This window comes from Streptopelia decaocto (genome assembly GCF_964273445.1).
Source record: "Streptopelia decaocto genome assembly, chromosome: 6".
NCBI classification, from domain to species: Eukaryota; Metazoa; Chordata; class Aves; order Columbiformes; family Columbidae; genus Streptopelia; species Streptopelia decaocto.
In genome coordinates this window covers 6,575,396-6,591,250 of record NC_138660.1, presented here as the reverse complement: position 1 = coordinate 6,591,250, position 15,855 = coordinate 6,575,396, and the positions used below count along the sequence as shown (strand labels likewise).

The window sequence follows — 15,855 nt, the reverse complement described above, 5'->3', positions numbered from 1 at the left end:
TCCTCCGCCAAGGGGAGCCCAGTGCAATTATTGGCAGGGCTCATGCTCTCCTGTCTTCTAAAGGACCACGAATGTTTCCTCTTCGAGCCTTCGTTTGTAGACTTCTTTTCCTATCCTTGTTGGACAGTGAAATGAATTGGCTCCGTCTTCTTTGATATGAGTCTGAATCTCCACAGTGGAGTTCCTATGTAGCATACCTCATCGTCTCATGGTATGCTTTCGCCCTTTTCTTTATAATTCCAGTTTAGAAAGGAGGTTATTAACCCCAGCCCCCCAGCAAAGGAACCTTTTCCTCCTGTCTAGTGACAAAATAAGAGGCATGACCCATTCCCTACAGCAGCTGGTAGGCCACTTAAATAACAAAGTCAGGCTTCAAGAGGGTCAGCTAAGTTCAGTATCCGTCCCAGTTTTGACAGAAGCTGCTTCACTGACATATTCTCTGTCACACACATTTTTGTACCTCCTAGACTTGGACTCCTGGAAGCTCCAGGTGCAGTTTATACAGTGGCACCCCATCCTCCTCTATTTTATTCCCTGATCACACAAGACCATTTACCGCTCAAATCAGCAGCACTGAGCTTATGGCCACCACTCCCTCCTCCAGCATCCATCTGTATTTCTTTTATATCAACTGTCGCTGGGTGATATTAATAGAACAGATTGTTAAAATCTTAAGGGATTTATTCATTTTCAGTTTTACAAATGACAATCGGTTTACCAGGAACAACAATCTTTCCTTGCCATGATTTTTTTTTTTCCAAAGTTACCAAACGGGCCTAAACCAGCAAAATTACCGAAACTAATAATCAACAGCATTAAAACATGCCTGTGAGCAAACAAACTCTAGATTTCTGTCTTGTGCCTGCTATGCCCATGGACCTCTCCTGCTGTGGTTAAGGAATATCCAGGGCAGGAGCCCGGAGCTGCTTGGTGCAGCCAAACTGTGTCTCTCCGCTCCAGCAGCCGAGACTTAATGCCTTCAGATCCCCGGGTCACCGGTTCAGCTCCCTGCTGCCGATGACTCACGCAGGAGCGCCGAACTAAAACTAGCAACAGCAGCTTTTTTCTAGGAGAGGATTGAAGACGAGCATTGATCTCACTGAAATATTTCGAGGGCAGAAAAATTCCATCACGTAAAGAGTGCGTGACTTCTCTGCGGTTTATTTTATATTTTTGTTCCAGTTGTCATTCTGAATTCAAACTCTTTGGAAAGCAGGCATAATAGTCTTAATGATCCCATTGAGCAGTTTAAATTCAAATTGTGGAGCACTCGCAATACCATGCTGGCAGCACTTTCCATAAATTACTCTCAAATTCAATACGTTGCTTGACAAAAACAAGAATAAAGGGCTTTTTACTTTAAAAAGAAGAAAACTTGTATCATAAAAAAAAATCTTTAAATTATAGTTTCTCTTTTCTGGTCCAATTTAAATTGTAACATGGCTGCTAAATTAGTGCTGTAATCTCTGCTTACAAATTGCAGAATTATTTTTAAAAATAGATGTAATTTTACTGCAGGAATCAACCTCACACTTTAAACTGAATATGCTGGGGGTAGCTGCTCTCGCACAGCTTTCAAACAACCACACTCGCATGCACACACAGGGTGATGTTTACAATACCAGTCACACTGAAGCCAATAGCAGTTTTACTAGAGATATCAATGAGCACAAATTGAGTTAATGTCACCATTTCAGAATGATTAGCAAATTTAAGCTTTCCCAAGATACTCCGTGGCACCAGTGGATGTTTCCTAAAACTGTGTTTCTGAACTAACTTCTACTGAACTGCAGCCTCTGATAAACCACAAAGAAGCTAATAAAAGAGAGAAACACCTTGAAGATATAGGGTTTTTTTGCCTACAAAACAATAGTTGTGGAAAAAAAAGTGGAGCCCTATGATCCTGAGTTTAAAGCTGGGGAAAGGCAGTAATCAGGGCATGACTTCCATGCACAGTTCTTCCCACTTCAAGCACTTCCACAGCTTTAGTACTATGGAAAGATTAACCTCACCCTGCAAAATCCTTGTAAGTGATCTTTGGGGTAGGGTTTAAGGTCATGTCCTCAATATCACACAGCAGAAACAAGAAACCTTGATGCCCTGGGTCTCCATATGGCACTGCAGCGCATTTCCAACATCTTCCCCCGCTGCTCTAACTAGACAGACGTGAGACAACTTCTTTCTTCTCCTTCAATAGCTCATTATTTCTATCCCACCACTTCTCCCGACTCTCTTTCATCTGATCCTGGCGATTTCTGCTTTGCTTGGTTAGTTATTTCTGCTTTCTTGTCCCCTCCCTTATCACACCATGGTCCTACCCTCAGGGCCCAGTGGTGGGTCACATTCACCTGGATGCAACAGAAGGATGCTCCTTGGAAGCCAGGAGCATCTGCAGTATCTTGCTGCTTTCTGCACTAACTGCAGGTGCTCAGCATCTTCCAGCCCTCAGCCTCACAGGGTTTATCTCCAACTGCCAAACACTGGACTGCCAGGAAAGGGGATAAAGAACGGAGGAAAGTTTCCACGTCCCGGAGGAAGTCATCAGGACATCAAAGAACAACCCATTCACAAAACAGCAGCAGCACTCTTGCCAGACCGGTGTGTCTGGTTAACCTTGTGTTCAGTCCTTATGATAATACAGTATCTGGAAAGCAGACAGCTGGCACTGCTCTAACATCTTGCTCTTCAATCTTTTGTAACAACGGTTTCACTGATATTACCCTTAACCTTCTTTCTGCACCGAGTCCAGTGCAAAAATCTCTTCAACTACTTACAGGAAGCAAACCAAATGTGGTTTGTTTTTTTTTTTTTTTCTGTAATTTGCTCTGTAAGGGAGGGGAGAAGTATACTGATAACATACTGCAGACATAGCATTCATCATGTATACAGCAGTACATGGGTTACACTGGAAACTCTGTCATGATATTTCAGATGTTACTTGACTGTTGTAATGACTAGGAGACATCTGTCTCCTATTAACACTTTATTTCTTACAATTGCTTTTAGTTCAGCAGAAGTGTCTTAATGGAGAAGACTGGTACTCTTTTAGAAATAACATCAATAATGAAAGAATCCTTGGATGCAGAGCAAAACCAGCGAATGCACTGGCAACAGAACTCACTGCGTTCGTAAGATGTAATAGGAAATGGTAGTGACTGGTCTTTGGGTGGGAGGAGTTTCATGCCAAACAATTAACTCTGGTACTAAACAGGTGCTTGATCTCATTAGATATTAATTCAGACTTTTGGGGAATTTAGTCTTAACTAGGTCACTGATAAATAAACCCAGAAACAAAACCAAAACACAATCCTTCTGCAGGCTATTTAGGCTTGGTATTGACTAACCAGTAATGAAATACAGCTCTTCACAGTAATCTTAATTACGGCTTCACTCCACTGCGACTAAGAAGAGTCATATAATAAATTGAGAAGATTAGCCAATTCTAACTGTTGAAAAACACGTATTTTTACTTTTGTACACTGTTTTTATGCATGTAAGGCCACAAGTCTGACAAGGGAATTATTAAAGAAATAAAATCAAAGAATTCATGTATTTATGTATCACGACTAGGCAAATATTATAGTTAATTTTCTTTATGTAAATGAAGGAGCTTGGCCTAATGGCTTGCATAGTAGTTCAAGAGTTTTGGACTTGGGGAAATGGGGATGTGTGCTAGAAATCAGCATGAATTAGGCAGACCAGTAAACAAGCTTCATTGAATTACTCAGATTTATACCAACTGAGAATCCTGTTTTCTCAGCTGGCCACAGCCAGGGTTTAGCTGTGCAGTCTTGGGCTGGTCACACAGGGTCCACCTTTCACAGGAATTCAGGTTCACGGGAATCTGAGTCTGGGTTCTCACATCCCATTGCCTTCCTACAGAACTAGGGCTCCCAGTGTCCAAGTTACTTTCTGATAACGGGACTTAGGAAAGCTCCAAATAAATTTTAAAAAATAATCAGAAGCCACGATTCAGCTAAATCCTTAAGTACAGGCTAGATTTCTAAGCAGGTCATTCACTTTCATTGACTTCAGTACGACCACATCACACATCTAAAGGCAAAACCATTCAAAATTGTGTCTCAGCAATTTAAGAGCCCCCAATCCATTTGGAAGAACAACTTGCAAACCCAGCTCATGCCCCACCAAATCCAATGCGGACCTCATTTCATTGAAAAAAAAAAAAAAATAATAAAAAAAAAAATCTATGAGACATATGCTCTATGACACGAGTTCCTCAGGCCTAAAGCCAATAGCATGGAAGGTGCCTAGATCCTCTGAAGATTTGGCTTTCGGCACAGCAGAGCCCTCAGCTTTATGAAGGGTCTTAAGATTTAGGCTCCCAACAGTTGTTTCTTCCACATTTAAGAGTTTAATGTGTGCTTTTTTTTCTTTTCTGCACCAGATTGCCAGATTCCTGCTTTCTATTTCCCACTCGCAGTACCAGCTGTCCAGCTACACGTACGTAGCCCCATCAGCATCGCCATCCTTCCCCCTGCATGTGCAGCAGCAGATGGATCCGGACGTGTTTTGGGTTAAGTCCATAACCAGGTTTTTGTGAACTGCATGGATAAACATTTAAAGGCCCCTTCTGGTTATATAAAAGAAAGCTATTAAACATTTACTCTTTCCTCTGTACTCGGAGCTGCAAAGCCATATCACAGAATGTACAAACACAGATGCAACCAGGCAATTATTGTTCCTTTATCCCTTAAACAGATAGAAGATAAATTTGAAAGAAAATGAAGAACAGAATCCTTCTCCCTTTCCTTTTTTATCCTTTTATCTCCCAATGTAGGAAGTTTACTGAACCCTTGCCAACAATTCACTCAGGCTAATGAAGTGTATAAGGAATGGGATTAAATAATCTTAAACCATTACTACAGTGGCTAATGCAGATGTTTTCCCAAACTAAAGCAGATGAGTGGTGAAGAATGCGTGCTTGATTTAAAAAAGAGGAAAAGAAAGTATCAGTCTGCAAGCAGATGAAGTCAATTCCATCCTGAAGTCAGTGAAATGTTTAATTCCAGTTACATAAAGTTGCTCCAGTCATATTACAAATGCACCTTCCTAAAATGTGCAGTGCTTTGCACATGGTCAAGCATGCCCATTAAATTAACCTTAAATTTTTTATGGTGCAATCATTTTAGCGAAAACAAAAATGGTAATGGTTTAAAAGATACGTATTCCATCAAAAGATCATTTAGTTTTAAAAAGCCAATTAACAAGGCCGATATATCACTGCCTTGTAAGTAAGACAGAATCCTCTCTTTTATGTTCAATGTTTCTGCAATAATCTTGCTGCAAAGGCTCTGCAGAAACAGAAGGAACAATGGTATATTGGTAGCATTTTCAGAAATACATATTGCTGCTTAAATTATTACTGGAATGCCAGAAGTGTCAAGAAAATCATTTTTACTTTCAGAAATGCAAATCTAATTCTGGAAGCAACTCAGGTCCACTGTTTATAAAAAGAACTCTGGTTTAGAGAAAGACCTATCAATGCTTTAAGAAACACTTCGGTGCTTTTCTTATTCTAAGTTACACAGATCATCCCTATATACTGTATGCTAAGGTCACACCAAGGTAAGGCCTCGGGCATGTTATGTGATGTTTCTTTAATTTGCAACTGGTTCCAACTCTAATGGGAGCCTCTTAAAAGGTGCAGCTCCTCAGAGCAACTGTTAATTGCTTGCTTTAAGAGCTTGTTGGAGGCAAGGAATGAAATTTTAGGGTAAGATAAGCTTCAAAAGACATCCAATCCTAAGACCCTTAGTTCAGTAGAAGGAGTTCTATCAAGCAAAAGTCTTTCTTTCAGACGTTCTAGTGCTATCTTGCATCCCACCTCCTTAATCTTGGTGGGCACCACAGTCTGTAAGCATTTTGGTATTGGGTTTCTTTACAGAGAAGAGTTTCAAAAGCAATGCTACTGCTTTAGAAAAAAAAAAAATAAAAAAATCACTGCATAGTCTGTTCCTTACAGAGCTGAAATAATCACAAACAGCACTTCTTTCCCCTGCTTTGGCCACTTCATTTCACAGAAAGGTTAGATTAGAACACAAAATTAACCCAGGAAGCTGAAAAGATCAGAGTTCTTCTGAAGACCATAGAAAAAACTGGTGCCCGCAGCGCTGCCATGGGATTATCAGGTTTTAACTGTATGCCAACTCTATAGCAATGAAAAAAAACCAAAATCAATGCTTCCAATGTCTGTGTATTTAAAGCAGGGTGCAAACAAGAACAGGTACTTACAATATAGCAGGGTTCACAGTAGGCTTTCTTCTCCACTGCGTAGAAAGGCTGTCCCCTCAGCTTGTTGTTGCACATCATGCAGGTGAAGCACTCCACGTGGAAGACCTGGTCCATGGCCGTGCAGCCAGTGCCTTCCCCAACAACGTTCTCCCCACAGCGGGCACAGCGGCCTGTCACCAAAGAGAAGGGACATCAGTCAAAGAAAGCTCCCAGTCCCAGCTGCAGAGAAGGTCATCCCACGTGCCCGTGCCGCACATGGGGTAAGGGGGACGCGGCAGCTCCATCAACAAAACAGATTGTGCCACTGGAAGGCACTCTCACAGCAGCCCATATGAAAAGACCTAGAGGCTTGAAACTGGCTCCCAAGACCGTGCTGATATCAGTTCTACTGCTGCTTCTGCTGGCCAGTGATCAGCAGGTGTCTAGGCCCCAGATGCAAATCATTCTGCCATCACCTAACCCACCTATATAGTCACCCTCAGCTCCTCAATTAGATGGGATAAACCTGTGCTTAAAGCTTTGCCTCCAAATGAAAGGATTTTGTGGTAGGATGCCTTGTAAAGCTGCCTAGTGGTAGCACAATTATTACTGTTTAAAGTTTTTTTACTTGTACAGTTTAAACCAATTCCCTCAATGGAGTCAATTATACTGGCAAAAGGATTTCACTTCTTATGGTTTTGCCAGTAGAGCAGCATCAGTCCTGGCACTGTTGCCAGGGTGCTGATGCTGAGCTAGTTGATATTTTAAATAAAACGTAGTAGCTAAAGACTGTGTGATTACAAAGAGTGCAATATAATCTCTTACATTAAAAAATGACTTTTTTCTGTTTGAAGATTAATACAGATTAAGATATTGTGTCTATTTAAATTATAGAAAGTATTCCTCAAGAAACTGATGTCTGGATACTTCATTCTTACTAACCTTCAAGAAAGGTATATCACAAGGTGCTAGTAGACTATAAGTAAAGACAAGCCCTAAGAGCTCTGTTTCTGAAAGAGGTCCCTAATGTCACATACAAACGCATAACACAAAAAAATCTGCACACACAAGTACAAAAGACTTGCTGCCTTGTTCAGATTCTTGTTGGAAATGTTATGTGGCAGACAGGTTTAAAGTGAAGACAGGATTTCAGAGAAAGCAGTTTTCTTAGATCATGGGAAAGACATTTTCCTAGGGAGGATTGTGGTGCAGAGATGGTGAAGTGGGTGGGTGGAAGATATACCTTTGTGAGGTGCAAGCAGGAAGGCAGACTGAGTTCAAAACAGAATGACTCATAAATGCATATACTAATACCATGTCCCTAATAATAATTAAATAATCCAGCAAAAATGCAATGTTCTACCATACCATGGTCTGTATTTATTGGCCTTTTCAACCAAATACTGCAGAATTTCCTAAAAGGACTCGGAGACACCTCGTCATCCCAACAGCAGGGCTGCTGTCCTTGTGCAACGCACCATCGATCTCACTGCACTCGTGGCTTCTTCCCTGCCTTTCCCAGACTCCAACAGCCTACATCCAGGGAGCAAAGCTAATTTCGGATCCCTCAGGATGCAGCAGAATGATATATATACACATTTGAGATATACTAGGAAAGTCTGGAAAAGAACCCACATCATTCTGATTTGCTAGAATGGCATAACCGTAGTTGGCATTACACGGGACAGACAGTTCCTGACTCAAACAGCTCCCAGTCTGAGCAATGTGGAGAGACAAGTCACCAGATAAATCCAGACAAACCTGAAAACCTCCCCAAAAGGAATGATGTTGTTTTTAAAACGTAACTTTCTTTAGCATCTGTTATTAGCATTTTGATTGACAGTGTTGTACTTTAATCACTTCACTGTAACGCTTCTTGTGAGGACTCTTTTTTTATGAGCAGAGAAGGAATGCAGGGTTCCCAGCATGGTGGTGAGGCTACAGAGCATGGGGGAAGAATGGAAAAAGAACATGAGGACTAGGAAGAAAAAAAACCCCACTGGAGAGAACCACAAGAGCAGTACTGCTCTGGGAATCACAGAATCACAGTATGTTAGGGATTGGAAGGGACCTTGAAATATCATCTAGTCCAAGGGACGAGGGAAGAAGGCAGAAGAAACCTACTGTATATACCACAGGAATTTACACAACACGTACAGCAGGAGAGCACTGCTCAGTCCATGTGCGGACAAGACCGAGCGTGCTCCAGGGCCTTCTCCAAACTGCTTGTGTAGCTGGGCTGTAATATGAAGAGACGTCTGGGGAGCAGTTAATATCTCTATATATAAAACATGAAATTGAAAGCCATTAGTGTATTACTTTACACAGTGTTTTTCCAGAGGGAATATTCCACTGAAGAATTTATTTTCCCTGGTGTGCCATTCTGTGATCATCCAGTATTATTTTTATGAGACATTTGGACACGGAATAATGTAGTGTCTATGCAAACACTTCTCAGCTTTCTTTGTTAACATCTGAGTAGAAAATGTGGGAATCTTTTCTTCCCTTCCTCCTCTTCTCACATTCATAATTTAGCCATCTCTTGTATATTTTGTATACATCGATCTTCCTCTTTGACTAAGGCATCTCTCCGTTTGCTGGAGAAGCTGTCTATATGTAGACCATACTTCCATCTATACTTCTTGTGTCAGGAGATTTGGGCCTGTTTCTTAACTCAAATATATACTCTTGTATAAGTAATCTCTGGCAAATCACTTTGTGCCTTTGCACCTCAGTCCTCTCTTCAAGCAGAGGGCATAAAGACATCTTCTCTGCCTCCCAAAGGTGCCCTGAGGCTACATTCCTGCACAGCTCCAAGGCGCTCCCCAGCTACACTGCTGGTGGCCAGGTACAAACCAAAGAGCAGCACAACACAAGTCTTGGCCAACTTCTCGCCTTGAAGCTGGTATTTCCTTAGTCTTTCCTTCCTCTTTCTGGGTTTTTCCACAGCAGATTCCCATTCAGGCAGTGACAGACTTAACCCATCTAACATTTATGAGATGTCCAGCTTCTGCTATTAATATTATGTACACAGAAATTCTCCCATAAACTCTCGCACGGGAAAGCTTAAAGAAAGCTTCCTTTTTCATAAGTTTATATGCAAATTGTAACACTGTGGCCTGGAGCAAACCATGTTTTTCATGAGACGTGGCCACTCCAGTGAGAATCAAAACACAAGCTCTGTGCCTAGCAACACCCCCAACTGACTCACTCGCCTGAAGGGTAAAAAGCAAGTAAGCCAAAATATTCAGATTTGGGAGCTTACAGTTAGGTGGCTGAATCCATGTAAAGGCATGTGGGCAAATTCACAACTGATCTGGCTTGCAGTCATGTGGCCATTGGAAACTGCACCTTCTGCAGACCTTGGTGCCATCTGGGAACTCAAAAGACTTCTGTAAAAGCTGGTCACCCAACTCCTGCACCTCATTCAAATTTGGTTGAAAATGGCTGTTAGTTTCAAGCCTTGCTGGTGAGGGAGGAACTGACTAGCAGACAGGCACGGGCACACAAGTGGTGTGATTGCACAAGCCTCATTTCCTTAGAAAACCAGAAAAACCCCACTAAAAACAACGTATCTATCATTATGTCTGATAGAAACAAAACAAAGGTCTGCTTTTCCTGTGTGCCAATTACCAACAGCGAAGGTATTTGTGGTTGGGCTCACCACAATTAAGTGCCCACACATGTTCCCCATTTTAATATTTTCACACTGGTTGAAGTAACCCAGTCCGTTGTGTGCAGAATACCCATGAGTGAACACAGAACAAGTTGCACTGCTTATTGGGAAAGAAGTAGCAAAGGCAAAGCTTGCAAGACTCAAGAACAAACAGATTGCACAAAAAAGATTACACAAATAATCTAAGAGAAAAATAGCAGGCAGTGTATTACAGTAGAAACATAGAACAACGTGACCCATTTGCTTCCCACAGAGACAAACAGCACTTAAAAGGCAGCTTAAAGACAAAGGACGAAATTAGTACTAAACTGCACTAAGATGAAACTATGTCATTTCAACATTTTGTTTTGCCCCTTCAGCCCTTTTTAGGTCCTTTTTCAAAATAATTTCAGCAAAACAAGAAGGTGATACATTGGTGGGAAGCCTCAGAGACTAGAGTCCTCTATTTTTGCATGAAAGAGGTTCATAACCTTGGCCATGACCTTCCTTCAGCGTAGCCTGGCTGCCACATGTTGGTCTTAACCTTGGGGGGAAATACAGAGGTGCCCACAGTGGCTTCCCTGCTGAAACTGCTGGAAATGCCATCACTACTGAGCGGATCACAGGGATACACTTCAGCAGCTGAAAGGAGACATCAGCTACTATACTTTATTCTGAATCCTCCTCACTTACCGTCTTCTGTTGTACAAAAAATCCGAAATATTGCAAATCTGAAGGAAGAGGGGGAAGGGAGGAGAGAAGCTCATATTGCACATGATATCACGTTCTAACTTCTTGTTGTTTTATTACCATCATTACATGTTTTTTGCTTATACCGCCACAGATTCTGGCTGCTTAGATTGTGGACCAGCCCTGTTGTGCTGGGTATTAGACGAACACAGAATTCAAAGAAGGGCTTGACTGCAGGAGCTTACAATCTAATACAAGCAATAACAACTGGGTACAGTTAGGAAATACAAAGAAGCAATCAGACAAAACCGCTCAGCAAGGAAAACTGTGGTCTCAGCACTCTAAATGTTTCATTGTTGACAAGGAGTCTGTAGACAGCCCAGCAAAGGAAAAGGTTAAGGAAGAATTTGAAAGAGGATCCAGAGGGAGTCTGAAGGGAAGTTTAATGGGATGCTTCCAAGGAAAGGACAAAGACAGAACAAAAGGGAATGTAAGTGCTTGAAGATTGAACATAGACACCTGCAGACAGGAAGGATGAGTTGATATGTCACTGGAGAATAAGAGAGGAATAAAGGGTGGGAATAGGTCATTACAGGCCATGCAAGTAAAGACAAGAAGCTTCTGTTTTATATGATGCAGAAATAAAACCAGAGGAGAGATTAAGATGCAGGAATGATCTGGCCTAAGTGATAAGCTAGAGAGTGATTTCTGCAGCTGCATTCCAGTTGAGCATGAAGAGGAATAAATTGCATTTTTAGAAAAGAGATTCAAGGTCACTGGAGCTCGGATGCAGGTTTTATCTGTGAAGATGAATAGAAAAGGCCATAATCTGAGCTGTTACTCAGCAAGATTCTTAAGATTTGGCCAGAGTCTGGGCATGATCTGGAGATGAGGAATTAGATACAGGGTGTCCAACCTTATCTGGGACATGAGTCACTTTTAAATGTCAGATTAAGAATGTGAGCCAATTAGAAAAACATCCACCACTGAAGACAGATGATGGAATAGGTACACGTCATACTAATGCTTATGGCACAATATTCTGAAGGCACCGAGGCCAAATACAGAAGTAATGTAACTCCAGCCAGCTAGCTTGAGATGCTCCTGTTTGTACATCCAAGGACTGCATCAGCCTTTTTTGGTCTACAGCGTTATTTGTCTGTCATACCTACTTAGACACTAAGCCATGGAGGGCACCGACCGTCTCTTGCTATGTGATGTACAGTGCCTAACACAGACAATTCAGGCAATAACTAGATACTAAGAGTAAAGAAAGCAGAGAGAAAATGTGCAAACCTCCCTACAAAAGGTTTAAATTCATGAATTCAAAGCATGCGTTCTATATAGAGAAGATATAGGGGATAATTTTCTGATAAAAGCATCAAATTAGGAAGGTTCTGCATTTGCTGAAATGTGGGGAAAAACATTGATATCTCAAAAACTTCTGCACGATGGAAAAAGCTGTTTCCCACCTAACTGTACTGTGGGAATATACCACAAGGTCACATCCTCAGTGCCTATCAATTACACAATTTGCCTTGATCAGCTAAGTGTATTCCCCAGTTCTCACTGCAGCCCTGATACACTGTGCAAGAAAGAACTAAAGAAATACAGCATACTGCCTTTACAGAAGTGTACTAAGAACATTTTTTGAAATATGTAAATACATTGAACAAAATATCTCACTAAAAGTTCCCCTGGCAGCCTCGAGACACCCAGTATTTCCGTTGCGTTATTTTTCTAATCATCTCTGTTTAGAGCTCGCCAGCAAATGCATTTTAGAGATTCATGACACATTCTGCTTTTGGATGGCTTTGAATCAGCTGGCAGTAAATGTGGAAAAATCATTATTCCTAATGAAGAAATATTGATGACAAAACAGCATTTCGAGGACAACATTGACCATAAGTCAACAACGTACCAAGATTTTCCTCTCTCTCCCTCCTCTTTCCTGGTGACTTTTATCCAAGGGTTTTCAAGCATTTCCCAAACACATGGGATTCCTCAGGGCATCTATGTCAGACAGGCACAATTATTCCATTTTAAAGGGATAGAGGAGCGGAAGTTAATCCATTAGGATAACACTGTAACAGCAGACCTTAACTGCCAGTACATCTTAATCAAGTTTAATCGCAACGGTAGCGATCTCATAAGCACCAAACAGATCCTGGGTTCCTTGATTTGTCCAAAGAGAATAAAAGACAAACGTCTGATCTACAAGAGAGGGTTCATTCCCCTCCTATGGAACATGGCATCCAACTGTGATTATGTTAGGGAAAGATGCATTGATCGTATTCGTCTGAGTTATTCTAACACTTCAGCACTCAGGGCGCTGCAATAATAGCACGCAGGGAGACCCAAAGGTAGTTTGTGCATTCCGTAGGAAATTACGGTATTTTTCTCGTTTTAGCTTTGCCTTCCTTACCTACTCTTTTTTTGCTTCTGAACTCAGACTTCTCACTGCATGGGAAGCCCTTGGCAATGGTTTATTGTGCTAGGATCCAAGCTTGAAGTTTCACCATTTGACAGCAGCAGGCTGTGTGCATCCATTGTCTTACACAGCCTTTGGACACGAGACAGATCAATCTTAACTCCCTCTTCCTCACCAGACATCAGAAAACACAATCTTTCACAGAGCTTCATGCTGCAAGGTGTGCCTGTAACACTTCAGAAATAAAATCCAAGGCCATGATTTAATTACTGTGTCCTGGTTATTCTGCTTTAACCACGTTGCACTTGTACTCCAGATGTACGGGTCCCTGCAGTGACCTCCTTGTCATTTGTACTGTGCATGTCCAGCAGTAGCTGCAACAACTTTTATGTTGTTTTTATCCCTCTCCTTCAACCATGACACAGCTTCACATTCTCATCTTCCTTGGCTGCAAACCTGAGACATCCTCAGTACATCCTGGAGGTCCCATTCCACTCCACACAGCAGATGCACTGCAATGGTGCAGGCTCACGTTGCTAACGCTTTACTGCACCTTTTCAAACACTTCTCTGTGCTGCTCAACACAAGGTTACTATCCCAGACAGTCACTAGTCCTCATGGTGAGTCTTTCCAACACCCCAGAAATGCAGAGAACTGTTAGGACATCCAACACGCAGGTGCAGAACTTGAGACCCACAGGTTAAATAGCTTTCCAAGGGTCACACCAGGAGTCAGTGACAGAGCCAGGAACTGAAACTGCATCTTCTCAATCCCAATCTAGTCTTTTTAACCATGAGATCATCAATGAAAAGGCTTAATGGTGACACAGGCTTGCAGCACAAAATCTCCCCTATCTCAGAGGGAGCTCCCAACACCAGTCCTGCTGGAATCCGCTCCCTGGCAGGAGGAAGGTGCTCCCAGTGCAGGCCATGCCATCACTCTTCGGCATCCCTGTCAACCCATGTAGCAACTGAGAATAAAGAGTTTTGTGCCTCTGCTACTGTCCTCTGCTTAAGAAGAGAGGAAGAAAGGTCTGTGTTTCCTTCAACATCCATGTGGTGATGGTCCCTGTCCCTCACACACCTACACCACCCTCTCCTCAACTCCCTGGGACACAAGAGACAATTTAGCTTGTTTCTGATATAAAGCAGATTATGACGGATTTTTACCAACACATTAGAGCTACCTTCCTAAATTTTTGCAACACCAAGTATCACTGTCACGAAACAAAGGTTTGGAGAGAAGCACTCCTGACTTTCCTACAAAGCTATCAAAGTTCAAGTTGACAGGATCTTGAGAGGTCTTGGAAACTACCATACTGCCTCAAAGGCAAGATCAACTGTCTCTACAACATTCTTGACAGTTACTTGTCTAACCTGTTCCTAAGAACCACCAGCAACAGAGATTTCACCAACGACTTGGGCAAAAAATTTCAGTGAGTACTTAACCTTATCACTAGTGAGCCTTTCTTTCCATCCAACCATAATGTCTCTTGCAGTAATCGAAGTCAAAGCCTTTTTACTCTACTCACAATGGACATAAAGAACACATATAGGCTTGGTTTGGTCTACACCGGCTGCATGGGACCCAAAGCAAAGTTGTCCCCAGTCTCTCCTCAAGCAAGGCTCCTTGCATTGTCAGCAAATGTTCTGACCGTGTGCCCAACACATCGACAAGGTACCAGTCCCCAACTTGGGTGATGTGTAGTGAGTGTCCCAGCCCAGTGGGGGTCAGTGATGCTCTACAATATTGAAGGTCCCAGCTACTCTTTTTTTTTTTTCAGTATGTTCTGCCTCTTTTTTTTTTGTTAGTTTTTTTTTTTTCTGTTACATTGTGTCAACTTTTTGGCACATGTTTTACCATGTGCAAATCGGTTGAAATCGAGCCTCGCTAACATCTGGAGACAAAAGAAAAGGGGTGTAAAAAAAGAGCATGAGAGAGGAAACATTCCTCCTTTTGCCGATCGATCAAGGAAATGCAAAGGAGAGAGTAAATGTACTGTATTTCCTTTATACATGTTTCCCTTAACGCTGATGAAAGTCGCCAGATGACAGAGACTACAGTTGTGTATCCAATGAAGATTCCCAGCTCGGGAAACAAACAGAGGAGCGAGTTGTTTGGTGGCTTTGCCAGGCGCTCCCAGCCGGGGAACGGGACGTTGTCCCTGGAAGCAGCAGCAGCAATTCCTCCCCCAGCCCCTTGCTCCCCAGCACCCAAACAAGCTGCCACCCGCTCCTTACTACCTGCTTCTCTTCATCACCGCTCCCAGCCCGGGCTTAATGCTACGCAGGGATATGATAAAGAAACAATAATTTTAATTTGCAAGTATAGAGCTGTATGGAAGTAACATTTCATACTTTTTTTTTTTTCAATTAAAAAGATATTTATGTTTGGAGGTGAGACCTTCAAAGCACAGATTTGCATCTAAAACCCCAGCCAATAAATGCTTCACTAAATAAGGAATGTAATAATTTCATTTGGTAAAAAAAACCTGATAGTTTTAAAAAAATTCCTGCTTTCACAGAAGTCCCCCCACCTTCCTGTGGCATCGCTCCTCTCCTTCAGGGGAAACCGATCAAATATAGAAAGTTTAAAAAGGAAGAGGCATAAAAAAATCCTTTTTTTCCAAAATAAAAATGGGGCAAAATTTGTAAAGGCTGTGAGAAAGTGGGGCTTTCCCACACTTACAAAAGCTGAGAAAGCTCTTCTTTTACTTTCATAGGAAAATGGGAGTTTTTAAAACTAAGATGACTTTCCTCTTGGAACACATCACTAACACTGAAATCTTATTTTTCAGTGAGACCATCACATGGCACCCAGGGAACAACCTCAGAAGCTTTTCACTAAA

The 15,855-nt window shown here is 41.9% G+C and overlaps 1 protein-coding gene across 14 annotated transcripts in view; it reads right to left on the bottom strand.

Annotated features, from left to right (window-relative positions):
* LPP (LIM domain containing preferred translocation partner in lipoma) overlaps positions 1 to 15,855 on the bottom strand; it is a 343,879-nt gene that overhangs the window by 52,434 nt on the left and 275,590 nt on the right. For all 14 annotated transcript variants that reach the window (XM_082055343.1, XM_082055340.1, XM_082055335.1 and 11 more), the window contains one exon: positions 6,253 to 6,422. In XM_082055343.1, coding sequence (XP_081911469.1) covers positions 6,253 to 6,422 — 170 coding nt within the window. The remainder of the gene's footprint in view (positions 1 to 6,252; positions 6,423 to 15,855) is intronic.